Source organism: Thunnus maccoyii, chromosome 10, assembly GCF_910596095.1.
Source record: "Thunnus maccoyii chromosome 10, fThuMac1.1, whole genome shotgun sequence".
NCBI lineage: Eukaryota > Metazoa > Chordata > Actinopteri > Scombriformes > Scombridae > Thunnus > Thunnus maccoyii.
In genome coordinates this window covers 10709574-10737036 of record NC_056542.1, presented here as the reverse complement: position 1 = coordinate 10737036, position 27463 = coordinate 10709574, and the positions used below count along the sequence as shown (strand labels likewise).

Sequence of the window (27463 nt, the reverse complement as noted above, 5' to 3'; positions counted from 1 at the left end):
CAAGAAGCATCCTCCTCCCTGACACCATATATTTCCACTCATAGGACAGAGCCAGCTCTACTGGTTTGGTGCCAGATGCTCTCAGGCTGCTGCCCCTGAAGCCCAGATGTACAACACAACACTGGCCAAGAGACAGATGACAGAACATCTGCAGAACAACCACAGCCTGCTTAGGAAGCAAAGCCAGCTTTGAGCCATCATAAACGGGACTTGCGGTACTCAACCAGCTCTATATCCATACCCTTGATTGGAGAAAGGGGAGGGGAGAGGATAGGGGAGGCTTCTTTCTCCTGAAGTCCACCACCATCTTTGTCTTAGTGACCCTGAGCTGTAGGCGTTTCAGCCCACACCACTCAGCAAATCTGTATTCAGCCTCTCGGTCCCTGCTGATACACTCAGCCATAGAGCAATCATCCAAAAACTTCTGTACGGTTCATTAAGAATCAATTAAATCTGAGGAGCTGACTTCTCTTCAAAGAGACATTAAACTATTACTTCTGTTGGTAAAAATCCAATCCTTGCTTTAAATGATGGGTTCACAATTTTTCAAGTCTGTCTTAAAACAGTCAGGTGCCCAAATGAACATTGAAATAGGTTTTTCTTGCTGTAATCATTCTTCCGCTTCATAGTGACCATTAGAAGATCCCTTCATAATACACTTAAAATGTAAAATCCACTGTCCTTCTGTGTAAACATGTTTTTAAAAGTCAAATCAAGTAGAAAACTTTCAACATTAGTCTTTTTAGTGCCAAAGTCCCTCTTTTTCTTAATATATTTCCACCACAGCTCAACAGGGAAACACAAAGAGGGAATTTGATGCTAAAGAGTGTAAATGTGGCAGATATCCATTTGACTAACTCAGACTGCTGAAGCCTCAATTAAGCTTCAGATCGACTTTTAAATGCATTTTTGTACAAAATCACTGTCTTTCAGTGGTAACAATCCAATCCTTGCTTTAAGAAAACATCTCCAACAACAGGTTTTAAATCACAGAACTTTTATTTTTTTCAAAAGGGAGAAAAATCCACATTCTCAGGTAAAGAGATGTTGGGGGGGAGGAAGGGGGCAAGAAAAGTGGGACAATGTGAGAAGCAGGAGCCATTAAATACAGCTGCTGGGAGGTTATACATAATGATCACATGAGCCAATAAGCTTTTTCTACAGCGCCGGCAAGAGATTTGACACAGATCTGCTTTTAGTCAGGATTTTCAGAAAGAGCATATCAACAAGAAAAAGGGGCAAAAAAAGAGGGGGGGGGGGGGGGGTGGGGGCAATACATAGTTTATCTTTCAGATTCTTCTAACTTTTGGCCAGCAGCGATAGTTTTTAAGTAAGAAATCAACTTTTGGATTAAAAAGTGGATAAACCATGGCACCCAAACAGTTTAGGGAGGGTGGGGATGGGTGGGGGGGGAGGTGGGAGAGTAAAATGAAAATCAAGTGGAAGAGGGCAGTAGAAGAGCAGCCATCTTGTGAGAGGAAGCTGGGATCTCATCGATGTGAGTTCAGGAGACATCTGAAACATATTAAATTAACAGATGAGTGTTACAGGCAGACAAAAAAATAAATAAATAAATTAACATAAGATCATAATTTTAAAATCTGGACACAGATAAACCAAAAAAAACCCCTAACTGTGTCTTTGTGTAAAAACAAACAGAAAAGTGCAGTTTGTGATACTTACAACTAGCAGGCCGGGCCCCGTATCTTCGCATGATCTGGTCTTGTGTGAATTTCACAAAAGATTCATATTGTTCTGGAAAGACGAGATAATACAGGTGAAGCTGTGTGCTGTTGTAGATTCAAAACACCAGATGGGGCAAAGAACTGAGTGATTAGTTTTTCCTTCAGTCGCTAAACAAAACTAGAGCCTCCTTATTGAACTACAGCTGCCATCACATAATGTCCTTCCATGCCCGTTTACAGTCTTGGCATCAAGAAGCAAATATGAGCTCTGTACGAGGAAACCACAGACTCCTAGCACTGTTATGATGTGAAAAAGATGCTCAAGATGCTCATTCACAGTGGCATTTTTACTGTATGTGCTGTCCAGATGAATTGTGAGTGCTGATATTATTATTATTATTATTATTATTTTTTTTTTAAAAGGGAAGAGTGATCGTTACCTGCGAGTTTTGTGTTAAGGATCTGTTCGTACTCCTCCCGGATCTTCTCCTCGTGGTCTTTGAGCAAGCGCTCGCACAGGTAGCTCACCTGCCTCAGTGTAAACGAGGGCTGGTCCTTCCTTGAGGCACCTGAGACATAGAAAAAAAAAAAAAAAAAAAAATCAGATCAGCTATAAAAAGGCTGGATCACCGACATCTCCAGTGCGGCGATGTGTCACACAGACAGAAACGTCCTCTCTCTCCAGAAATAGGTGCTTAGCCAGGCGCAAATTTACAGCTCTGCCCGACAGGGTCATGCAGCACTAATGTGGGTCCTTTCTCTGAGCTTCCCCAATGTCTCGGTCACAGTGCAACTGGAGCCAGCTTTAGCTAAGGTGATTCATTACCCAGCAGCCTTACAGATCTGCTATGAGCCGTTTAGACTAAAATGTAAATCACAGGCGAGGGTGGCAGAGCAAGGATGAAGGTTTAACGGTCTCAGAGACAGAAAGAGGCCGGTTAGTAACAGTGTAGTCAGTGTGACGTGTGAGAACATCCTGTCGAGTGAGAGGAGGAGAAAAAAAAAAGCACAGCCCGAAGGCCTTGGATAACGTCTCACACCTTAACTGCCGAATTGTGCTGAACGCATCAAACTGCACCACTACTCTTGCAGCACAAATGTGATGTTTTACCTGCTAACAGAGTACATCTACCACAGTGTTAGTCTAATCTTTATGTGCAAATATGTAAACAAATGGTGCCAGACTAGTAGGTAATTATTTGGCTTCATGTTTTTCAGTATATAATTGTAAAAAAGTATAAAGTTGGTATATAATGTATGTACGGCAGGGATGTCCTGATCCAAGTTTTTTTTGGCACCAATCCTGATCTGAGTCCTTTAATTTTGAGTATCGAGTATCAATACAGAGTCAAGACACTTATATTTACGTAATTATTGATTAAGTGTCTGACATTGAAACAAGTGTAGCCTACCAAAACTGGCACACCTCATTTTTCAGGAGCTTCTAATCAAAATACTGAGGGTTTTCTAAACTATCAATAGAGTCATCTTAAATTATCGATATGTTATAAATGAAACATTAACAGGGAGAATTAAACTCTTGAAACTGATGTGACCTGTGTCATAACCGAGTCAGTCAATGCTGGCTCTGTAGAGCCCCGCTGAGGCTGAGGTGGACAAAACACAGTAAATTACAGTAGAGAAAGGATCTGCATTTGATTGGGTTTATTTTGGCCAATACCAAACCAATGTCAACCCGATCAGGATATTACTACATGGACTTAATATTTTGGAAGGAAAAAAAAAAAACTTCATTGTTTGCTCTGAGATTGAATCTGTGGAAACCATCAAGAATTCAGTTACAATTTGCTTTTCTTTGTTTATTCTTCTGCAGTTTTTTAACCCAGATTTATTACCTGTTTTACAAAGAAAAGGTTATATCATGTTTCACTTTTTAGTTCTTCACATTATCAAACTAAATGTAAATTATTTCATTATTTCAATTTCCACTTCATATATATCTTCACTGTTCAAGCTTTAACACAACTTTGATTTGTTTTTATGAAACAAATATGTATCGCTTGTTTGGAGTTCCATCCAAAAACATCTATAACATGTAATGATATTCTTAGAAAATGATAATCAAGCAAAGAATTTCAACAAGGTAAGATTTAACTAACATGAATAGCACAAGTAGCATGATACAAAAAACTACAAACCATCATTATCTTATCATTTGTTACTGTTGTACGGCTAATGATCGACCATAAACCTGGCTTACAAAGATGTTTTCTTGTTTTTTCTTATGGTTTAGACGTTTCAGCTGTTGTATTCACATGTTGTAGACTTGCTACCCTGTCAGTCAGACTATTTGATTACCTGCAGAAGTTCAACTTCCTACTACATTTCTTTCTTTTTTTTTTAATCTTTATTAAACTCAGGTTTTTGTTGAGATTGAGATCTCTTCTAAACAGACCTGAGAACAAACCTGTAGGTTGGCATCGATAAACAACAAAAACATTAAAGCACTATAAACAGTTCATGGGTGTTTGTACGGCCTACAGTAAACTCTCTTACCTGGTGCGGAGCTGGGAGCGTTGATGGAGGAACTGGGGCTGGGGGCGTCACTGGAGCTACAGGCCTCAGTCTGGTTGAAGGCCCCTTCCAGCTGCCGCCGCCTCTGGATCCGGCTGTACTCCTGACGGAGGTTCTGGAAGATCTGCTCTGTAGGCACAGGGACAAAAATAGCTTAAAAATCAGGACAGAGGACACTCAAGAATGGTGATTTTCATTGTCACACCTTGGGAAAGGAAATGAACCAATATGACCCTGACCATGATTTCTCGTTACAACACACATATTCCAGCCGTTGGGAATTAGGTAATATGGGGGGTTTCCAGACTCTCTGCCTTTTCTGGTTTTCAAGTATTGCTCTGCTGAAGTCTTTCATTTTATATTAAAGCATTATAAATCTATCCAGCAGTGGTTGTCCCAAATGTTTTAAATTTAATGAATCAAACTGTGATTTATTATAGGAGGAGTATAGTGCTCTCTGAACGTTACGCCCATCAAAACCACATTCATCCGATGTTGAATGTATTCCAGCTTGAACGGGGACCATTACAGGAAGACACAATCATCCACAGTTATCTTGAGATAAATAGCTACGCTCCCTTCCTCTGTGCTATCTCTCACCTAACATGGTTCCAAAAGATCGTCGGCAGGAAGTAGAGTCTTGAAATTAACATACTTACTACAGCTGTGACAATGAACACACAACTGACTTTGGACACTTTCTGATCTTATGACTGTATCACTTTCACTTCTCCTTCAAGTTTTTCATGACGTCGGCATCATGCCAACTACAGCTGGTGAAGAGGCTCAGGTCTCGGCTACAATATAAATCACTGTTCTTTACTGCGCAGTAAACAGCATAAGAGCCTCTTCTGTGGTCTGTTTAGTGGTTGAACAGATACTTGAAGTTTTTGTGGATTATACAAAACAGACGGATAAGTGTAGGAAGAGCCGAGTGACACTAGACTGCAATGTAGACTATGTTAAACAAGACATTATTTGTCTCTCTATGAGATAAACTTGACTACCAGAGCTTCTCCCTGAATCTAGGCTTTTTGAAAAGGTGATAAGCACACACATGTTGTATAGGTACAGCCATGATAAACAGGCCAATACATTAGCTAGTACATGTGCTTAAGGAGATTAAGATTATCTGCAGTTAAGTTTAGCATGTATAGAAGACTGTAATTATCATATGCTTTGTTATATTGTTGGGGCATTGTGATTGAAACTGGAGCTTAACAATGTAAAACCACTAGCAGTGGTTTTCATAGATCATTGTGCATTCAGGGACATGACTGAGGATGATTTTCTTTCCAAACTGCTTGTGTTGTCTGGATTCATCTTAGTGTGTCAACTTATTTGTCTATCCAAACAGTACAGACAGACAAAATACAAACTGGAAACTGGCACAGCAACTCTCAAGTAAAAAGCACAACAACTACATGACACTTAACCAAATTAGGCAATGGTATGGTGTGGGGCGGTAAACAAGGCTCTCTTTGTTGTGAGCCTGTGATAACAAACTAATTTCAATTTCACTTTAAGGTCCTGTTTACACGTTGCATTAACACGCGTCTTGGGTGATCAGATCACAGGTAGACAGCTCTTTGTACGTCCGTTCACGCCATTAGTATGTGTCTCCACATGCATCTCGAGTGACCACTTGTGATCAGATCTCACTTCCCCACTCTATATGCAAATAAATACGTACATCATTTCCATTTGCAAAGACCAAATGCGTTGCTGTTTTTCACCGGTGGGAGGACCGGGTCCATGTAGGCCCTACTTTCCATCCAATGCTGCGTACAACTTTTTTGATAACATGAAAATTGTGTGCTCCCTCATGAAAATATGCAGCCAGGTGTAAACAAGGCCTCAACACTTCGTTAGAAGTCTGTGTCATAGCTGCTGCATTCAAGGAAGCTCAAACATCCAAGATCTGTGTGTTGGTTGGCAAAAAGCATGGTATTCACAATTGTCATTATGTTGTCATGGATGTCATGAAAAGCCGTTTGACAGGTGGATCTAAAGTCTATAAGAGGTGTCGACACTTCCCATAAGCACCTAAAAATTTAATCTGATACATTAACATCTCAAGAAAAATGGGGTTCGACAAGTCAAATCAACAGTTGCAGTGGAGGTAGAAAATCAGTCTAAAAATGTTTGGTATGCCTTGAACTGTGGTCAGCAGTGCAGTGATGGATATGCAATTTACAGTTCATTTGTTCTTAAACTTGTTTAAAAAAATATATCTTTAAATGCAGCTACTGTAAGTAATGTGTAAGATAAGAAGGGTCATGATAATGTGATTCCTGCACAGTGACTGTCCAGTGTCAAACCATCCTAAACATAGGCCATAGCTAACACACACATATCACATTATAAAGGTTAAAGTTCGAAGAAGTCATGGGGGGAAAAAAAAAAAAAACAAAACAGAAAAACAACACGGCCTCAACCAGAGCTGATAACCAAATGTAAAGGCAAGACTTTATCTTACTCAATTCCAACAGGGGGTGAAGTCTCTATACGTGTTGCTTCTATCTGGGGAACCATGCCTCATTTATCTTGGGTGGGGAGAGAGCAAGAAGCCATGTTGCCACTTCAGCCTGCACATCAGTAAGCTTGTTTGAACGGTGGGGAAAGCAGGGTTTTCTCTACAGAGCCATTTTAAGAAAGCCATGTTATGTGCTCGTGCATTATTGAACCGGTGCCTTCACCGACTCCCCTCCTCCTGCTGTATTGAGGCCTCTGAAACCTTCCAGCATTAACAATACAGGACACTAATCTGACGGGCTCTGTTTACATAGCTGCAACTGGGCTTTTCACTCTTAATAAAGCCACGTCACTGACAGCAGACAACTTCATTCCTAAGCTACAACTGTGCCGCAACTTGGGCTGAAACTATCAGTCGACCGATGAAAAAAAAAAAAACAACCAACATTCATTTAACGCTATTTCAATGAAAAATGTTCACAGGTTCAAGCTTCTAAAAAAGGTGTGAGGATTTGTCATTTTATGCAATTATAGATTAAATATCTTCAGGTTTTGGACTGTACGTCTGGGGGGAAAAAAAACAAGAAAACAATGTCAAGATGTGACTTTGGGCTTTGGTAAATTGTACCGGGCATTTTTCACAATTTTCTGACATTTTAGAGACTTATTTAACAAAAGGTAATTCAATAAAATTGCACAAATATTTCTAAAGAGTAAGATTAGATAAAAGAGAAATCAAGTCAAGGTCCTCAGGTAATTAGGGCAGTGCGATGCATTGTTTGGGGGAGGACTGTACAAGTTTGGAAAATATCTCAATCAGTCAGTCAGGTGGGGCTATGTGAGAAAAAAAACAGAAGAATGAGCAACACTGATTAAACACCTGGTTGAAGTTTCATAATGTATTTCATTCATTCATGCATCAGCTTGAAGTGATCCATGACAGTGACATCAGACCTTGATCAGAGTTATAAAGATAAGCCCATTGCCCAAGTCCTGCCTGTCTGCTCTGCCAAAACATCTTGTGGCTGAATCTGTTTTGATTAGTAAGGGGAATTTTGTGTGTGCGGAAGACACTGACAGTCTTTTTCTGTGTTTGTTTGTGGGGTGGGGGTTGCAGAGCTCTCCACCTCCACTTACCAATTTCCTGGGGGAAACCCTGTAGTAGAAAAGGGAACTCAACCAAATTGTTGCTTAAAGCAACAGAGACAGTATGAGCGAAGGAGCACAAGAGAAAGATGCTGGCTCAAGAGAGTTAAAAACAGAAACTGACTGATTTATTTGGTTCTATAATTCTGTGCAATTCTATCATTTTGTGTTGATGTGCATGAACTACATTTGCGGAGTTTAGAGTCTTTGAATGCCATTGTCAAGGGATTAACTTGTGACAGCAGTCTGACATGAATCATGGTTCAACAATAAGACTTGTCCGATTGCCCAGGCCAAGTAAAATGCCACATCAGGCTAGTAAATCTAGTAACTCACTTGCCCAATCAGGCAAGTGAAAAAAAACATTAACATTGAACCCTGGGAATGGGTCCAATTAGCTAAAAGTGCACCTTCTGTATGAGAGACGTATAACTGTGTTCATTAAGCTGGACATGTTGCATCCAGATTTCTGACTCAACGTAGTATAAAAATGTTGGGACATATCACTTCTCCTGAGTACATTTGACTGACAAGTGAAATCCCTCCCATGCTGCCTGTCACTTCCAGCACTACCAGCTACTAGTAGCTCAACTGTGGGCGTTGCTTGGCAACAATGACCCTGCCACAACCAGGGCAAGCAATCAATCACAGAGACTTCCGGGAGCCAGGGAAACACAGTGGAGAAAGCCTCAGCTAAAAGGCTTAGGCACTGGCCAAACAGTGAATACGACAAGAGATCGGCCAGATAGATTGGACATGGTGGTGGAGAGAAAACAAAGCTGACTCATTTCATTTCACCCTCCACTGCCAAAGGATTGTGGGGGGAGGGAGGTTTTCAGTGTCCCGACTGCCAGGAAGTAGCTTTTGATGCATTATGGGTCAGTTCAAGTTACCCCTCCGCAGTAAAGACTAAGATTGACCACCATCAGCTGGAAAACAGCAGAAATGGGAAATAGCTACTTAACAACTGACTATCAAGAAGCTAGCTACTGAACACTGCAGCCTTCTTTGTGCCACAGCAATCCCTGGACTTATGTTTCCATACCTGAAATTGATCACAATGACTTCCATGCTGTGAGGTATACAGATTTTAAATGCGGGGAAAGAGAGACCACTGGTATGGGATCAGCACTCTGTATCAGAAGAGGAACTGACTGTTTGATTTTTCATCTTCATGTGCAAAATAAAATCCATCGTTACACTGTCACCAAGAGCGAACATCTTCCTAACAAGACAACAGGCTGTGTGTAGTCCTGAACACTACTGCAGCCTGAGCCATTTGAACTTTGACCTGCACACTTTTCTGTCCAAGTTGTAAACCACAAAACAGTCAAGCAGCCAAACCTTTGAGGTAACATGCCCCAGGAAGTCAATCAATCTGTCATCTGGGGGAATTTTACCAAAGCACAAGCCCTGACTAGTAGAAACAAGTATGAGGCAGAGACGAATAGAGTATGTGATGCTATCTACATGATGAAATAATTACCTAAAGACACCTTGGAGGTGTCAACTCCCTGTGTCTCACTGACACACACACACACACCCCTGCTCACTGCAACCAAACCTGACTAGCTGGAAAACATGTGTGGGTAGAGACGGGTGGGAAGGATGACAGCTGACCTTTTGCTAAATTCAAAAATGCTTTCACTTGGCAAACCACAACAGAAAGGCAGGCTAGCAGCACTGGTCCCATGAGGGGCCTCTTTCTGGGTGAAGGTGAGCATAATACCTCGTGTCTGCAGCAGACAAACATTACTTCACCCTTGCAGCTGCTGTGCTGTAATTCAGCCAGCCAGGCAGAGTCTGAAGGAAATAGAAGGCATGTGAGGCCCGTTGTTCAGGCTAGATCAGCAATGTCAGACCAGACAACCTGGAATAAACTGATTCTGATGATTAATGTGTACTACTAATATACAGCATAGCAACACTATGAACCACATATAGTAAAAAAAGTCAGACTGTATAAATATCGTGACCAATGATCGTGGCAAGAAAACGTTTTTGGCTAACCAGGATGAGTGTTCAGCAGAACAGAAATAAATGCATTTCACAGGAAGCCAGCTGTGACGACATCTCCATCAACACCCACATCTGTGTGCATATGTGTTATTGCTCTCTGCAAACCTTCCCAGGCATTTGCTATGAAAGATGTATGTCCTGCACCCCCCCCCCCCCCCTCCCCCAGCGTCATCTTGCTTCATGATGTGCACCATGAAGCACATTTTTTTCTCACAGTGCAAAAACAGGAACAACAAAGACCATGATTTGCCCTTTGCCTTGAAAAGATATAACACTGGAGGAACACTTAACATAAGGGCAGGGTGGACTCAAGTTATTGTTGTTTAAATGAAAATAATTTTCACTAATAGCTTTTAATTCACTTTCATTTGTCCAGGTAACATACAATATCCACCTTATTCCAGGTGAATAAGAAAAACGGATCAGGAAGCACAGAAATAAGGAGGAAATGCTGCCAAGAGTCACAGAGCAATAACTTATCATGTGCCTCAGCCTTATTGACTGTCAATGGATTTCTAATCACTGGGATGCATATAGTGACATAATAGTTAGAGGGCTTAGCTCAAGTAGTAGTGTTGTCTCAATCTTGTAATCCTTTCACATTTCAAATCATTACCATATAATTCCAAGAACATCCAGCAATTTTTGAATAGAATTCAAAAAAACAACAAGAAGTGGGCCTCACTGCTGTCATGCTGCCCAATCTCAGTGTCTGGCACATACAATAAGCCTCACTGGATTGCAGTGGAGACATCCTGGCAATTATGTCTACTTGTGCGCCCCACACCCGTCCAATGCTCACAGCGGTGCTGCATTTTCAAGTGAATGGGAGAGAAGAGTACAGGCATAAAGGAAACGAACAATGCCTCCCAGGCCTGAGGAGGAAAAGGAATGGTTGTGGTGCACAGTGGTAACTCCCCCACCTCCATGCAAGACAATTGTGGCACTAAAGCCAAGGAACATTACCCAGGCAGCTTCTAATCAACAGCCTGCAATGATGTGCCTGCTGCTGTGATGCCATTTGTCTTCTCAGGAGAGCCAACAGGCCAGATTATCACCCAGGTGTTACAGTATAAAGAGAGCTTAGTATAGATCTTTTGTCTTGACATCCTACCACCTTTGAAATGAATTCTTAATTGAATAAATTCATTGACTGAATAGCTGAGTATATATCCAAACCAATGGCTGCATATTGAGCATAAGGGCAGTCATAACTCTTTACTACCCCAATGCTAGAAAGAATATTTGATTCAGCAAAGCAAAGAACTTTGCATCTAATATTTTCAAGAACAAATCAACATTAGCCAATGTAAGCTAACTGTCTACTAACTATACAACGAGCTGGCAAGACGTCACCAAACAATACCTACAGAGCCACTTTCCACTTTTGAACGTGTAAATATTTATTATGATCAGTAACATTATTAGTCGGTAACTTAGCGACGACATTCCCCTTACTGACGTTAGCTCAGCTAAGCTAACGTTTAGCCTCCAACCCCCATTCTGATTCTCTCAACTAACGTTAGCTAGCTATCCACTCCACCCAAACCCCCTCCCCCATGACACCCACCCTGAAACGCAGGGGGGAAAAAAACGTCAAATTTGGTTTAATTATATACCTGGAGTGAGCCTGTGTTCGCCTCCCGTGGCCTGAGGAGACATCGAATGCGTTGGGCTGTCGACCGGGGGACGGAGGTTGCATCTTTGAGGGGACGGAGTGCTGGGAGTCCCCGGTAGTGGATTGCACCTTCTCCGCTTGGGAGACTGGGGACTGAGGAGGGCCTCAAACTCCATCGACCGCTTTAACGTAGCTCCACAAGCCATGTTAGCTAAACAAAACGGGGGGGAAAAAACAAGTTGGAGAAAAACGACCCGCAAAAAATGGGGGTTAACGCTCGTGTTAGTGCGTTAAACGTTGCTCTAAATTGTTGAGCCTTTCTTCCTCTACAACAACGGATTTTCTTCTCTGAGTAGTCAGCCAACTGCCGAGTCTGCCTGCTGAATTTTTAAAACGTCACAATGGCAGGTCGTACCATTGCAGAACAGAGATGGGGGGGTTGTCAGATATTTACAATAAATAATGTATAATTAACCGCTTATTTGAAATGTAAATGTGATACAAACTTAATTTTGAGTGATTTTTTTTTAACTTTTGCAATAATTTGTAACTTTGTCATCTCCTCTGCCGTCTTTACGTCGTACTTTGCCACTGTATCACCCTATTGTTGTTGTTGATTGTTTTTCAATTGAACTCAAATTGAAGGTTCACGAGACGTCTGGTGGTGGCGGTCAGGTAAATCAGGTAAGATGAAAAATGAACTCCAAAGTGATGATGTTTGACTTTTTTAAAATCTCATTTGATGCTGCAACTAACGATTATTTTCCTCACCGATCAATTATTTCGTCAATTAACCATTTTGTTGTTTGGCGTGTAAAATGTCAGGAAATAGGGGAAAAAGGTCCATCACAATTTCACAAAGCCAAATATGACGTATTAAAATGTATTGCTTTTTGTCCGGCCAGTAGTCAAAAACCCAACGGTATACAGTTTACTATCACAGAAAACTAGAAAATATTCACATTTGAGTGGCTGGAAATTTATGGCATTTTTTCTTTAAAAAATTGATCAAAACTATTAATCGATTATCAGAAAAGTTTGCCAATTAATTTTCTAATCGATTAATCATTGCAGCTCTAGTTGTAAGGGAGCCTGTCCACACTTTACACTGTCACTGAATAGAGGAATTCTAGGATAAAAACATTTTTATATAGAGATAGTTAACGTTCTGATTTTATCTTGCTATGTTTTAGCAGCTGGATGCTTTGTACCATTCCTATTGTAGCACAGACACCAATAACCAGTCACACACTGAATACAATCTATTGTTTTAGCAAACCCACAGAAACTGGCATTGTTCAGTAACGATAATAATAGTGAATCCAAGGGCGTAGGTTTGGTTTTAACTTTGGTTGGGACATTTTTTTGTTGGGCAGCCATAATAGCTGTGTATGTGCACTTGCTCTCTATCTCCCTTTTCTCTTTCATATGAGCACACAAATAAAGAATCTGACTCTGCAAAATGTTTACTTTACTGAATATGTATTTGCTGACTTGTCTGAAACGAGACTTGTAACATTAAGTTTTCTCTAATTTTTATATTTAATTTTATTCATATCAATCTGAGACCAAAATAAACATTTCATAGACACAATAAAAGTTAAAAATAAATGTTTAATAACCTGTAGGTAATGTTCTACTCTGTTTAAACCAACTATCTGCCACAAGGTTTTCAAACCTCACCTGAGATTCTGCAGCTCTGTCCTTCTTTCAGTTTCTTGATTGATATTTTTAAATCATCTCAAAAACTTCTACTTGTATTATTTTTCATTTGACTCCTAAACTCATGGCTAGATCTTTCACCGTGACATCAGAGCTCACCTGAGAGGCTGCAGCTCATCTGTATGTGTGTCTCTGTGCTGCTCATAACAAATTGATGCCTGACATTCACAAACAAATCATTTGTACAAGCTGTGACAAATCTCCCTCATAAATAATATTCATGTCTCGATGACACAAAAAAATCAAAAATGAAAAATAAATCATCAATTTTAATCTTTATCATAATGGCCTACTTTTTGCAGAAAACACACAAATCTGGCAACCCTGCAGAGATCTTACTGTTAACATTATGTGGAGTTAAAATGGTATGATTGTTTGTGATAATATACAATAATATACAGATATTGGTAGGGACAATTCAACAACACCTTCAAATTGGTAGGGACATGTTCCTTCCATCCATACCTAAATATACGCTCACACGTTAATTCTTCACCAGTGGATGTTCCCCCAGGCTGCTGCAGTTTGATTACATGTAAAAAAGGCAAATTACGTGTGCTCGACATTTCCCTAGGAGGCACTGGACGCATGTACAATAAACAGATAAGTAACTAAATTAACTGGAAAAAACTGGTTAATGCATAACAAATTCAGTGAACACAGGCAAAACAAAATCTTGTATAGTCATTTGTATAACTGAATAACCTCTGTTTGTTTTTTGTAGCTTACATCTAGTGTACCCTATAAGTCTACTGCTGGGAATTATTCAGCAATAACAATCAAAGTGACATTGTAGAAACTTTGGATAAAAGCACTAGAGGACACTGGAGATAAGCAGTCATGTTCACCACTTACCAGCTCCCTTATATTGATTGTTTAGCAGAAATATATATTTTCTTAATCTACGGTATATATATATATATGTATGTCCTGTGATCATCCTTATGTTATTGAATTCTGGACACAGTACTCTATGTACATATATGTACATAAATGCAACTTGTCCCCCATCTTCAATCTCTTTCCCCTGACAATCCCATATTTTCCACTCAATGCTGACTGATTTCCTGACATGCTAGACTCAGTAACTTGTCTCTTTTGGCAGCAAAGATCAACCAGAAGATTGATAAAGAGGAGATACTTAAAAATCTTTAAATGCTGTATTGCAACACCAAACTGCCAACCTACTTTGTCAGTTGACAATTGGGTGAAGTTGACAGATAAGTACCAATGAATTGCTTGAAAACAAACATAAATAGTCAAAAATAGAGTATGGTCAAGAAGTATTTTTAATCATAGTGGTTGAAAAACACATGTTACTTCTCTATCTGGTTACCCTACATATGTGTGCCTGTGAGTTTAAGTGCATGTCAGTATGTGCTTTAACTGCAGCTGCCAGTTGTCACCATTGCAAAGAGTGTTCTAGTGTCTGTGCTCGTTCTCTTCCTGGCATGTGCCCCATTTACCTCGGCACACTGCTTGGATTCATGTGGTGAACACTGTGTGAAATCCTCCTATGCATGGGGCCTTTGTGGAGTCCTGGCATTCATGTGCAGATAGGATAGGCAACCCACAGGGTCCCCTGTTCCTGCACGCTCAGGGACAAACACTCAAACATAAACAAGCATACTAACAATAAATCCACCTTTCTACCAGGTCAGCACTTTAGTTCACAGGGCACAATATTTCATAGGTGTGAGAGCGTTAAAGCACTGACATGGGAGGCAGAGAGGTCAAAGGTTGTGGGTTAAATGGCCACATTACATCATCTTGACCTAAAAAAAAAAGCCCAACAGATCCTTTTGCCTGGCCTGAACCAATCACTTGATATAGAGGATTTATTTTCAATGGATCATATCACTAGCATATTGTCCCTCCAGTTCTAAGTATAATCACAAAACACTTAATAAAACTCATTGTGTCTTACTGCAAATACATACCTATATTTTAAAATAATACATTGTTAATCATACATATTGGCAGTAACAATAAAGGTTAAAGATCCCCTTCAGACATTTAAAAATACTCTGCTTGGAACAATAATGTTTGTCTGATACAGTTTTTCCACACACAAAAAAGTAAAATTATCCTTAAAATGTTATCCTTAAAATGGCATTGACTCCTTCTCCCTCATTGAAAAGTATACGCAAATATATTTCATTTCAAAAGGTGAATAACTGGAACTGTGAAGTCCATCCTCTGTATGTGCACTGGAGGCTTCAAGTTCCCAGATTACACTTGTATAAATTGTATACTGGAGCAGGATTGGCTTCCAACTAGTTGTGATGTCACAAATCATGTAGTGGCCCTCCACTAAAAATCTGATTTTCATTGGCAACAGAGAAACTTTCCACTTTGAGCAGATGAATGTAAAAACAGCCTTCCAGTGTCAGTGTCCACACATACATCATTCTGTACAGTGAAGCTAAAACATCTAAGTAAAAGTAACAATAAAAAAAACACATTTTTGAGTGGAGAAGGACATCATAACATAACATTTCATCATATTGTAACTTATCCCTAGTGTTGAAATTGGTATGACTGAACAAACTACTCCCCAAGGTTAATATTTTTTTCCTTTCACGCACTGTTGGCAAGTTAAGACTTTCTGATCTGTCTGATCACCTGTTGCTACTAACAATATTCAAGACTTATTGTTTCTTTATCACAATAGTTCAAAAATGCTAGTTATGCCTGCTCTAATAATTTGATGACAATGAATCTCACTGTTGTATTGTAGATTTGATTCTTAATCTACAGTGACGTTCTTGGTGGTATTATCTAATTTGCAGCATGTTTTTCACCAACAACATGCTGACATAAACACAATTTTAACATCATTTCAACTATCCACCATTTTCATGTTCTAATGTTTAGCTGCTGCTTCTTCACTATTTCTGAGACAGAGTTAAGTTGGGTGGGTCTGGCTGGGGGCATCTCATCATCAGAGAAGGTAGTACAGTCGTCTTCTCCAGAGGGCGGTCCTGGGGTGAAATCCCCTGTAGATTTTTTACACCTCCCATTTTTACGCAGGCCCTGTAGCAGCTGCAGTAGAGCAACTCTTAACTCTCTGCAGCGAAGCGCATACAGCAGCGGGTTGACTGCAGAGTTAACCAGGCAGAGTGTGCTGCAAAAGGCGAAGGCCCTCTGTTGGGTGCGTGTCAGGACCACAGAGACATCAGCTAGCATGAAGGATAGTGCAGGAAGCCAGCAGCCCACCAGTATGAGCAGGATCAAGCCAAAGGTGCGTGCCAGTCGGATATCCATTCTCATGCGGGCCTGGCCCGTCCCTGCCGCTCCCTGTAGGTTGGTCATGGAGGATTCATGTTGGTGGGCCTTCAACAGGATGAGAGCATAAGCACCCAGAATGAGAGCCAGAAGCACCAGGATAAAGCTGGTCCAGCAGGCCAGATAACCCTGGTTGATGTAGGGAAAGAGGCGTGAGCAGGGTGGAGCAAGAACTGTAGGACACCTCCAGCCCATCAGAGGCAAGGAGGAGATGATGATGGTGGTACTCCAGAGAGTCAGCAGGCTCAGCAGGGCTCGGCGGCGGGTCAGCAGCACCTTGTAGCGTGAGGCCTGGTAGATGCAGAGGTAACGGTCCAGTGCGGTCAGCAGTAAACTCCCCACTGAGCTAGTGAAGGCCATGGTGACACCACCTAACTTAAAGAGGTAGGCAATGGGGCCATCGTCGCGGCGGAAGAGGTGGAAGTCCAGGAAGCTGGTGGTGAAGAAGCAGCTGGCAAAAACATCAGCCAGTGCAAGGTTGCCTATGAACAGATAGGAAGGACGTTTCCGCAGGGTGGCTGTGGCGGCGATCACCCACAGAACAAGAACATTTTCCAGCAGTGTGATAGGACCTGCCAGGAAACAGATGGAGCCGATGGCTGTCTGCTCCTCCTTCGACAGGACCATGTAGCATTCCAGCTCCCGACAATCACTGTTAACTGTGAGAAAAACTCAGGTACAATGTAAATCAGGACAAATCTTAGTAGACAAGTGAACTGAAACAGTTGCCATAATAAATGCACCTAAAGTTTTGAATTTAGCAGTAGAAAAAAAGACACTTCAGAATCTAAAGAAGAAAGTTCATGTATTTACCGTCTGATGACGATGCGTTCCCTTTAGCTCCAGTGATACCTAAAGGCGTGGTAACCTCCCATTCCCCCATTTCAACTGTTGCTCTATGGGCCGATGCTAGATTGTAATTAGGAAATAAAGTAAGTAATTTAAATAATCTTAAATTATTAACATTATCTGTTTTTTTTTATTAATACAAATAACAAATATGCATGTCTGCAACAAAAGAATTGAAAAAACTGGAATTGATAGAAAAGATCAGAATCATCCTTCCGTTTTTATTCTTTTTTTAATTATTAGATTAACTTCTATGAACATGTTAATCTGAGAAAATACTTCTTTAATAGAACAATTTGATGTATTGTTTTCATTAAAAGTATTGTTTTCATCAGAAAAGACATATTAAATAGCAAGAAAGAACTGACAAAACAGTAACAAAAACCCACAGGACAAATGAAATGAGGAAATTACATTCTTAAATTTCATCAAGATGGTCATAAAATTATTTTTTAAATTATAACAAACATTTACCTTGAGGTTTCTTCGTTGAGGGGATGCGAGAGGCAACTTCCTGTCAAGTTAAAATAATTAGATGTGGTTAAGTAGAAAATGTGATTACTTTTTCTCTCTCTGTCAATATTGAACTTAGACCTTAAGAGGAACATTAACATTTGTGAGTCAAGACAGAAAGTCATTTAGAGGTCAGGGCAAACAGACAATAATCATTACAGTATCGTCTGATGCTGATGTTGAAGAGATAGGCGCAAGGAGCCTGCTAGATCATGGTTTAAAGTAAACCATAAACCCCTGATTCAAGGAACAATTAAATATTCTTGTTTAAGATTCCAAGAAGCTTCGATTGGTCCTGATCAACAATGAATAAGACCAGAGTGATCATGATGATTTGGTCCTCAGATTTTTCTTCGTCTTCTTTTCAGTTACATGTAAAGAAGCAGCTGAAACTTTAGCTGTATTCTGAAACATGGCAACTTTTATGACAGGTGCTTTTTTTCAATTACTTAATTCTTAAAATTAATTTAAATCTACTCCTTCTCCCTCATTAAAATCCATCTTTCCTCCTTAACTGAAAAGTCTATTCTCAGTCTATGTACACTGAAGGCTTCAAGTTTCCACATCAGACTTATGTAAGTTGCATACTGAACCATATTTGGCTCCAAACTAGTTGTGATGTCACAAATCATGCTTGCAGGTACACGTCTTAAACTCAGATTTTCAGTGAACACAGAGAAACTTTATCCCTTCAGCAGATGAATGTGAAAACAGCCTTCTAGTGTCAAACTCTGCACATACATCATTCTGCACAGTGAAGCTCAAACATCCAACCGAAAGAACAAGAAGAAGAGTGGAGTCGACTGGAGTTGGACTTTAAGTGATTTTTATTTTCATTTTGTGCAATGAGCTAGTCCAGAGAATTCATATTTCATTTCATTTCTTTCCAGTTTCCATTTTGGCTGTGTTTTACTTCAAATGCATTCAGCTACCTGCAGAGGATGTGAAAGTAACTGTTGCTGTCCTTATATCATAGCTAACAAAATGAAAAAAGACTGCCCCCTTTTGGAAACAGAAGGGATTGTATCTTAACAGGGAAGTTAATCGGTGGATGAAGGTCACCACTGAGTTGAACAATCTCATCTAAAGAGCATCTGTATGCAATCAATAGATTAAACTAAGTATGGCTGGCTGATGTGAGAGGATTTGATTAAAGTAAATAATGCTGTGATAAATGGGAGTGGCCACCTATGATTTATTTGCACAGAGCGGCTTAAACATTTTTACAGGCAACAATGTGACCCAAACACATAAAATAAATGTAATCTTGCAGGGAATGTTTTTTTTTTTTGTCACAGCAGCTGGGGCATATTGAGTGTAAAACTAATAAAAGAAAAAAGATTAAAAATTCAGAGAAAGGTTAATATCATGCAATAAGAGAGTTTGCCATCCTCAGGAGCGGAGCAAAGGTACACTGTCTTATGAAAGCACAAATATATATATATGGGCAGAAGCAATGGAGGTAAATTATTTTCCAGAAAGCATCTTATTGACTTGAGGGACAATATTTCTTAATTCAACTATGGGCCATACGGGTGCATGCACTGTGGATATTACACCACCTCAGGCTCTCTCTTTCCGCCCTTGTGGTGAAAATCTTGATTGACAGAGTGCTGTGTTTTGATTCTTAACACCCAGTCATCCTTACAAAAATGATTTCCCCCTCATAAAGGGAGCAGCAGCAGTGCAAACAGGTAACTTAATTTATAATAAAAACACATAGATGCGTCTATTTTGGTCACATCAATGGTGACATCCACACTGAAATGAGATGTGGCAATAACCTCTTGAGTCACTGTTGCTCTCTGGAACATTGTTTCAAAATATCACAAGCTATTCTAGCATAAGCGGACCACTGACCGACTTGAAGTCTATTTTTGCTGTAATAGCAGTGTCAGGAAAATAGAGACATAATAAAATCAGTCTTAAAGTATCAGATCTTCTGCATAAATGCACCGATTGAATATAAAATTCTTGCTCAAGAATAAGAACAGACACCATATTTTTTCTTATAACTTTCTGTAAAGCTGTTTGAGATATTGTCACAATTCCCTTTGAAAACCAAAATTATTACGTTAATGGGTTTTACTACTGCAAAGAAATGAATTTCCAAGTGCTTACCTTTATGTTTTCTCTGTTCAGTTTTTCTGATTAAGGTGATGTGATTTATATTGTCTCTCAGAGGCAGAGCAACCACAGCATGATCACACAGACCTACAGACCTGACTGGTAGCAAAGTGCACAAGTGACGGGAGAAGATAAGGAGGGCGGCTGTGATGACAGGAGAGAGAGAGAGACGGAGAGAGAGAGAGAGAGGGAGGGGAGACACATAGAGAAGCAGATAGAGAGAGAGGAAAGACACCAAATTATGTTTTGTTTTTTTGTTTTTTAAGTTTTATGAAATCTGTGATGCAACTGAGGATTGAATAATAGAAGTAAAGGTCCACTTTTTGTTTCGGTTGTTAGATTTGAAGTTATCCATCACAAATAGCCTATACATTGAAATAGCCTAAATGGAACATTAATAGAGATTATCTGAACCCAGTGAAGTGATAACACACCTCTAAGTGCTGTGTCCCTCTTGCCTTTCCATCAGATAGTGTTAAGACAGACTCTAGGGAGAGGAGTACTTTAGAGAAGTGTGAAAAGCATGTCAATAAAAAAGGAGGAAAACACATCATAACCCCTTTTATTTAAAAGCTATAAAGAAGGCATTAGGTTTTTAAAAACTGGCTTTGTTACCTATTATTTTAGAATTATTTTGCCAAACTTCTACTCCTACGATCAAGAATAAACTTTCATGCTCAAATTAATGACCTCATTTAAAAAATTTTACCCGCTTTAGATTTTTTTTTTCCACCAACCTCCTACCCACTGATTATTCCTATTTGTTTCTTCCACCACTTTTGCTAATTACTTTCCACTCATCTTCATTTGACGGACAGTATCTAGCATCACACATGCCGCGCAACGCACACCCTTTCCTTGTAGGATCACATGGTTAATGCTATTTGTGTCACATATTGCTTGAAGGATTACAAAAAGATCTTAATTGCTTGCCGTCTGCGGTTGGGAAGGACTGGCAAGATAATAAAAAAGCAGGTTTTAATTACGTCTGCTTTGTTAATTTAAAGATTAAGTGTGTGCATTAGAACAGACAATGCAATAAACATATTTTGCTCAGTATAGAGTTCATTCACAACAATTGTTTGATTTTTTCACTTTTATACTTTTCTACCAACATGTTTATTCTTAAGTCAATATCTTTGTTTTATCAGTACATGTTTGTTTTGGTATTGTGCATTTTTGCAGTTTGTGTTGAGGTGTTGATCTCGTCTTGCAAGTTCACAAGGAGTTTTTATATTTTTCTTTTATATTCTGCACTCTAGTTATTGACTAAAGCCCACTGAATCAGAGTGTAATACTGTTTGCGGTACAACAGGGGGCAAAGCTAAGCAACCATAAATTAGTGGAAATACTGCAGTGAGTCACTCAGTAACCTGGCGGTGAACATGATATTGATGGTGATGGGTTAAAAGGTTGTCGAGGGTTTTAATCTTTATTATTCTTCAATGATACAAAGTCTAATTCTCCAAGCAAGTTCCTTCAGCAATAAAGGCCATTTAATTTAGCTTATGCCCCTCTGGAAAAAGTACATTACTAGTTCAATAAGAATTTAATCAGGCCACAAAATGACATACCTGAGGCATTATGAAATGAATTAGCATCCTATTTTAGCTTCTCAATTTAGAGAAAAGTATGCTAAATAGCAGTAACTGGGACTAACAAATATATCGAATTATAAGAAAAGGAAATGGGTCACAAATAGACTTTCTGTGACATGTTTGTATTTCTTAAGTATGATTTGAGAGTGACAACACCAGCGATATCTGGTGCACTGATGGCAGTGTCTTCTTCTCCTCTGACCTGATAGATCCAGCAGGCCAGAAGGCAGGAAATGTGATTAGGAGCAGACAGCACAGCTCCAATAAGATTTCTCCTCAGTCACTGTCTAGCCAGGTGCAGCACAGCGGAACAGGCCACAGTATAGAATAAAGCCTGAAATGTTCAATTATCTGTTAGATTACGTCATGCTTTTACACCCTCCCCTTTTTAGAAATGACCCTTCAACATAAACATCAGGGCTCGCTTGGCTGTTTCAGACTGATCCGGGTTGAATCCATTAATCAAATTTCCTCTCCTCATTTCCAGATTGCCAGACCTTCAAACAGCAGTATCAGATCTCTGATGAGAAAAAAAGACACAGCAAAAGTCTAATTATTTCCTGCTAAATGCTTTAATCATGCTTAATTTTTTTATTTACTTTACTGTGATGAATAATAACGTGACTGTAATATGAAAATATAAGGATGCAAGAATATAAAATGGTCATTTCAAATTTACAAATGTGCAAGGGTAAATCTAAAACCCAATATTAAAAGACCTTTAAAAGCAATTACTTAGAAATTACACAAACATTTGCCTTCAAAATATTATACTTCTTACATTTTCTGCTTTCTTTTGGGCTTTTGCACTTTACATTTACATTTACAATATTCAACAGGTGAATTGTAAAGTAAGTGAAGATTTATTTAAATAGCACAAAGTTACAAGGTGCCTCACAGAAATAATATCAACAAAAACAACAAAATCAGTTTTACAAAACAGCAAAAATCAGTTTATAAAAGTGAGGGAATCTAAGTGAAAAGTTGTTTTTTAAAAAAATTGGTTGGATAAACTAATGGTAAGAAGTAAACTATTCCAAAGTTTAGGGCAAAGAAGGCAAACACTTGGCCTCTCTTTATCTTAAGTTGAGCTGTGGGAACATCCAGTCCACACTGGTTAGCGGAGACATTAAAGGTATAATGTGCAGAATTTTAGTTTAAAAAGAATTCTAGTTAAAAATTAACTAAAATTATCAATCATCAATGTGAAAAAATAACAGTTTTGACGTTATGTCAAAACCTATATGTACTGTGTTGCAGAGCTGTCTACTGAAGTTAGCATGCTAACCAGCTAGCTCCAGCCCGTACCGTCTTGTAATACCACTTTGTACCACAGGGGCAATAGTGAGTCACTGTAGTGTCCAGTCTTCCATCAGTCCAACATGAGAGGGAGAAGAAGTAGCACCAACAGTAATATGGTATAGCCAGACTGAATGCTGTTGAATTTTTTGTTGTAGGACTGTTATGTCACTTTATTAAGTTTTAATATTTTTTAAGGCTAGAAAGTAACCATGTAGACTCCAAATATGTGGTCAGTTCAGTGGTCAGTAGCACATTGTAGTAAGCTGGATCGAAACTGAAATATCATATCAATAAATTGGGTCTCTACTGGGTTTATGTATTGTAAAAAGGCATGCAATTAATGAAAAGATAATGCTGTGTGGCAGGAAAAGTGCTGTTTGCCATTGTAACATTTCATGATTTACACCTAATCTAGAGATGTGTGTAAATATTTAGTAAATATTTACTTAGTTACATGTTGTAACTTATCTCTGTGGGGCAACCGCTTTCTGATCTGTGCAGCTCTTTTGTAATTTACCACTGACATGATGCTCTGTTCAGTGAGTGATAATGCGGGTGGGGCAGCGTGGGGGGTGATATGCTGCCCTCTGTTTATTTGGATCAGTTGGCCAATTCTTACACATTGAACCTTTAACTTACTTTGTGGACACAACAATTCAGAGAAATGAGGCTTGAATACCACACAAGACTTGATCTTTTGTTTGGCATTCAGCATTCACCATTTACATTTTAAAGGGGTATTAAGACATCAAGGACTTGTACTGACTTGTGTTGACTTGTACTCTGGGCCAAAGTTTCAAGGATTTAAAAAATACTGAGGCCATGAGTCCAAACTCCCAGTCCCGGAAAATCTCTAAAATATTATAATTATTTGGATTTTTCATATTTAAATGATTGAGTCAGCTGTTCAGTTATATCTTCTGCAAGTTTTATTTTAACGGAGTAGTTACAAACAGCTTAAAAAATTCAACTTTCTCAGAGGAAGGAAAGTTCCCCAGCAAATATAATTTTATTTCCTTCCCTCTCACTCTCTCTACATAAAGGTCCATACATGGTTCCAAATCCCTCCCCATGTAGCCAAATATAAACATAGTGAGTCTAAAAATACTGGAATCATCTTATGAAATACCCTGCATGTGCATATTTTAACTGAAGAATGTAAACTCCCCCCAATGTTAAGAAAAAAGCTTTAAACTCTCAAATTCACTGAAACAAATACTGGGGATTTGGCCTCAGTGTCCTCAATGGTAGCTACTAGAAACAACAGCTAGAAACTACAACAATCCAGTCAAATGTTTTCTCTGTCTTCCATCACAAAGCAGTTGAAAATATGGGAAGTGTGTTGGCTTGTTTAGAAATTTCAATGGCAGTGGAGTTCTGCTGTAAAGGCATTTGGCATCTCAGCTCCTGAAAAACTAAATGTTGAGTGGGTAGTTATAATAAACAACATTATCAAGTAGTTCTTTTCCAAAAACCCTTATGATCATTTTGTGCTATATTGCTTGTAAAATGTTGATTCTTCACATGGATATCCTGCTTTACAGAAGGTGAAACTAAAATATTGTGTTACAGTTGAGATTTCATTTGAATGTATGTGCTGGTATTACAAAAGGTCTTTGATATGGGTTCAACATATTGCTGAGTGATGTGAAAGTGTTTCCTCGTCTGTTCTTTCCCACTTCACTTTGTGTGGGCGTGTTGCACAACACATTTCAGATTATTTAAATTCATGTGAAACTCAATCACCTCATCGTCGACACCCAATAAGTACTGCAAATTACCAATGAGACGCAGAGAAAGAGTCTCGCATAGCCTATCAGTGCTGTGTGGGAAAAAAAATGAACCTGGCAGCTTTTGTACACCACAGTTGTATTCAAAGTATTTTCCATCCACTTTCTAGGGTGGCCTGCTGTACGTTCACCATGTCTTTGACGTGTTTACACTGTAAGCCTTTTACAACCAGTCAAATATGGAGATTTGTCCACCTCTTATGCTCTGTATGACCCGCAGAAGCCTCACAGTGACCTACTTTCCATACATAGCTGGCTCTTGATCGGCACAGCCCCCTTCAAAGGTTGCTTTGCTCTGGGGAGTGGAAGTGGGAGTTTCATGGCCTCCAGCTGTAACCATTGGCTGACGCAGACTGCGTTGCGTAACTCTTTTAAAATCCAGTCAGTGTAAATGAGGTAAGGAAATTGACATTGACCATGGACTAAGATATGAGTTAGTCGATCACTCTAGTTGTGTTGTATTCTTTAGACTTGGACCAGAAGAGTCCAATAAAGCCAGCTGGAGGAGCAGAGTCTGATATATCCTTATAAAGTCAAAGGGGGAAGAAGGAAGTGAGAACTTTGCTGTTCATGAGCAAAAGAAGGAAATTAAAGCAGAAAATTACGAAACAAATCAGAATACTCCAGTCAAACAGCTACAAAAGGCTGAAAGCAGAATAAAGACAATAAATGTAATGAAAATAATTCCAATAAAACAAAAGGTCAAGGTGACAGAGCCCAAGTTATATAAGAAGTGATTTAAAAACACATTTCAGCTACTTAACTCTGTCATTATTCCAGAGTTCAGTCACCATAGGCTATGAAATTCAAAATTGATTAAACTTATAGGCCTATAGGTGGTATGGGCATTATAGTGCCTTGTAGGTGATTTTCTCTTCACGTGACCCACTATTAGCATTACTTTCATTGTTTTTAATGAGTAACCCCATACATATGTGCTCCCCAGGGTACTGAAGTCCATTGTTAACCATTTGAGGTGCTGTGGCTGTAGGTTAATTCAACAACACATTGGGGGAAGGGAGGCTCCCACCTAATAACCTCCAATGACTTGTCCACATGTTCCTTCATGTTCCTACAGATTTATGACGGCATGACATTTAGTGTGGAACTCCTTTGCATGTCATATTATCTCTGAATTGGGCCTCTGTATGAAGGCTCATTTTGAATTATGGCAAAAAGGGTTGGTAATATATGTTATATGTGTATTCACATATATATATATTATTATTGATATGATATGGCTATATTAATATTTGAAAATAGGGATGAAAGGACAGGAAAAAATCCCTTTCCCTTTCACTAGTGTTCTGAAAGTTGCGAAATGATAAAAGGACTAAACGACCTGTAACGTTTTGTTTTATCAAGAGGACAGATGAGACGGGGGGATGGGCTGCACACAGACAAGAGCTGTTGTGTATCATTACAGCCTGTTGCAGCTGTTTCAACACAGCATAACAGGTTTAACCCACGCACACAGGAAATGTGGTATAGCAAAATCCGTTTTCCTGTATAATAAAAAGCGCAAATACTTCGAATAAATCTAAAAATTCAAAGTGTTTACTTTGTTATTTGAACGAGATTGCCATTACATAACACTAAATTACAGCTTTTGTAAAGCCAAAACCTTCACAAGGTGTTGCACATAACAGTAGAGGTACTCTTGTGTAATATAATTGGAAAGCGGAACGTTTTTTGGTGATTGAAAGCGGTTGTTTTCTGCTGTTTTCTCACTTCTCTCAGGAAATACCCGAGCGGCTCCAACAAAGGAAAACAGAGGACGGCCAGCGATTGACGTCACCAGTCTGGCAACAGACGTGAATGCGTCTGGCAGTCGCTTCGCTGATTGGTCGAACGGTTTCAACTCGGCGCGTGATTGGTTAGATCTGGGTTAGAACGAGCTACATATCTCTGCTGTAGATTCCATTTTGTTGCAAACAGACGGAGTCGGGAGGGAGAGGCGGCGTCCTAACTGCCACCTTTTTACACCACATAAGCTTCGAGGGTGACGGATTTGAAGGAAATATAGCTCGCTGTGCTTCCTTCTTTGTCCGCCGAGGGATTTCAAAGGCTTATCTCATTTTTTTTCTGACGAAGGGCTTCAACAACCAAGCCTGAAGAAGTCGGTAAGAGAATCAGTTTTTGCTTCGTCGCCATATTGAGTCCACTGTTTCTTTGTTTTGGTTTGGTGCCAACGTAGAGTGATCCATAATATAAAAGCGGTATTTACTCGATCAACATTCCCGGTGATCAATCCATATCCGATTCGATCGAAATTATCAGTATAAATTGCTTTTTTAAACTCTTAAATCAACTACGCAAAGCCACTTGACAGGACAAAGCGACCGCAGCTAAGCTAAGTTAAGCCAAACAGGAGGCACACAAACAACAGGGGCATAACACGGTTTGTTGTGATAATCGTCAGCGAATGCATTTTTTTATTTCATGATCATTATCACGAAAGGTTAAGGAGCCGCCGTTTGGTCTTTTTATTGATTTTTTTTTTTTTTTTTTTTGTAGTGCGTGATGTAATGACGCACTCTGAAATACACGTCTTCCTCCTGCAGGGAACATTCATCCTTTGTTAATCGACGGAAGATAAACACATTTGAACAGCTTAAACGAATGAAGTAATGCCTATGAAGCACATCTAACTGAAAATGTTTCCCCCAAAAGGTCTTCGACTTCGAGCATCGTGCGCCGAGGTGAATTGATGTTCAGCTCGGCTTCACGGGAAAACAACGCTTATTGGCACATGAAAACCTCAGACCTTGCTGGACACAGAAGTGCAGCGAGAAG

At 39.5% G+C, this 27463-nt stretch overlaps 2 protein-coding genes across 2 annotated transcripts; both read right to left on the bottom strand.

Annotated features, from left to right (window-relative positions):
- Positions 1 to 980: 980 nt before the first annotated feature.
- Positions 981 to 11860, bottom strand: akirin1 (akirin 1). Its single transcript, XM_042423163.1, has 5 exons — positions 11480 to 11860; positions 4203 to 4349; positions 2126 to 2254; positions 1684 to 1755; positions 981 to 1515 (listed from the first exon to the last, which is right to left on the bottom strand). The coding sequence occupies exons 1-5, from the start codon at positions 11682 to 11684 to the stop codon at positions 1505 to 1507; spliced, it is 564 nt and encodes a 187-aa protein (XP_042279097.1). The 5' UTR covers positions 11685 to 11860; the 3' UTR covers positions 981 to 1504.
- A 3821-nt stretch (positions 11861 to 15681) lies between these two features.
- Positions 15682 to 17371, bottom strand: cnr2 (cannabinoid receptor 2). Its single transcript, XM_042423631.1, has 2 exons — positions 17302 to 17371; positions 15682 to 17159 (listed from the first exon to the last, which is right to left on the bottom strand). Exons 1-2 carry the CDS (start codon positions 17369 to 17371, stop codon positions 16060 to 16062), a joined length of 1170 nt encoding a protein of 389 aa, XP_042279565.1. The 3' UTR covers positions 15682 to 16059.
- Positions 17372 to 27463: the final 10092 nt, after the last annotated feature.

What these genes read in the sequence shown, in the direction of transcription:
- akirin1 (XM_042423163.1), bottom strand. Translation starts at nt 11,684, where the DNA reads ATGGCTTGTGGAGCTACGTTAAAGCGGTCGATGGAGTTTGAGGCCCTC. An exon ending in CGCTCCCAGCTCCGCACCAG is followed by an intron (nt 2,255 to 4,202) that starts GTAAGAGAGTTT and finishes TCTATGTCTCAG; the next exon opens with GTGCCTCAAGGAAGGACCAG. An exon ending in CCTTAACACAAAACTCGCAG is followed by an intron (nt 1,756 to 2,125) that starts GTAACGATCACT and finishes TCGTCTTTCCAG; the next exon opens with AACAATATGAATCTTTTGTG.
- cnr2 (XM_042423631.1), bottom strand. Translation starts at nt 17,371, where the DNA reads ATGGGGGAATGGGAGGTTACCACGCCTTTAGGTATCACTGGAGCTAAA. An exon ending in GAACGCATCGTCATCAGACG is followed by an intron (nt 17,160 to 17,301) that starts GTAAATACATGA and finishes ATTGTACCTGAG; the next exon opens with TTTTTCTCACAGTTAACAGT.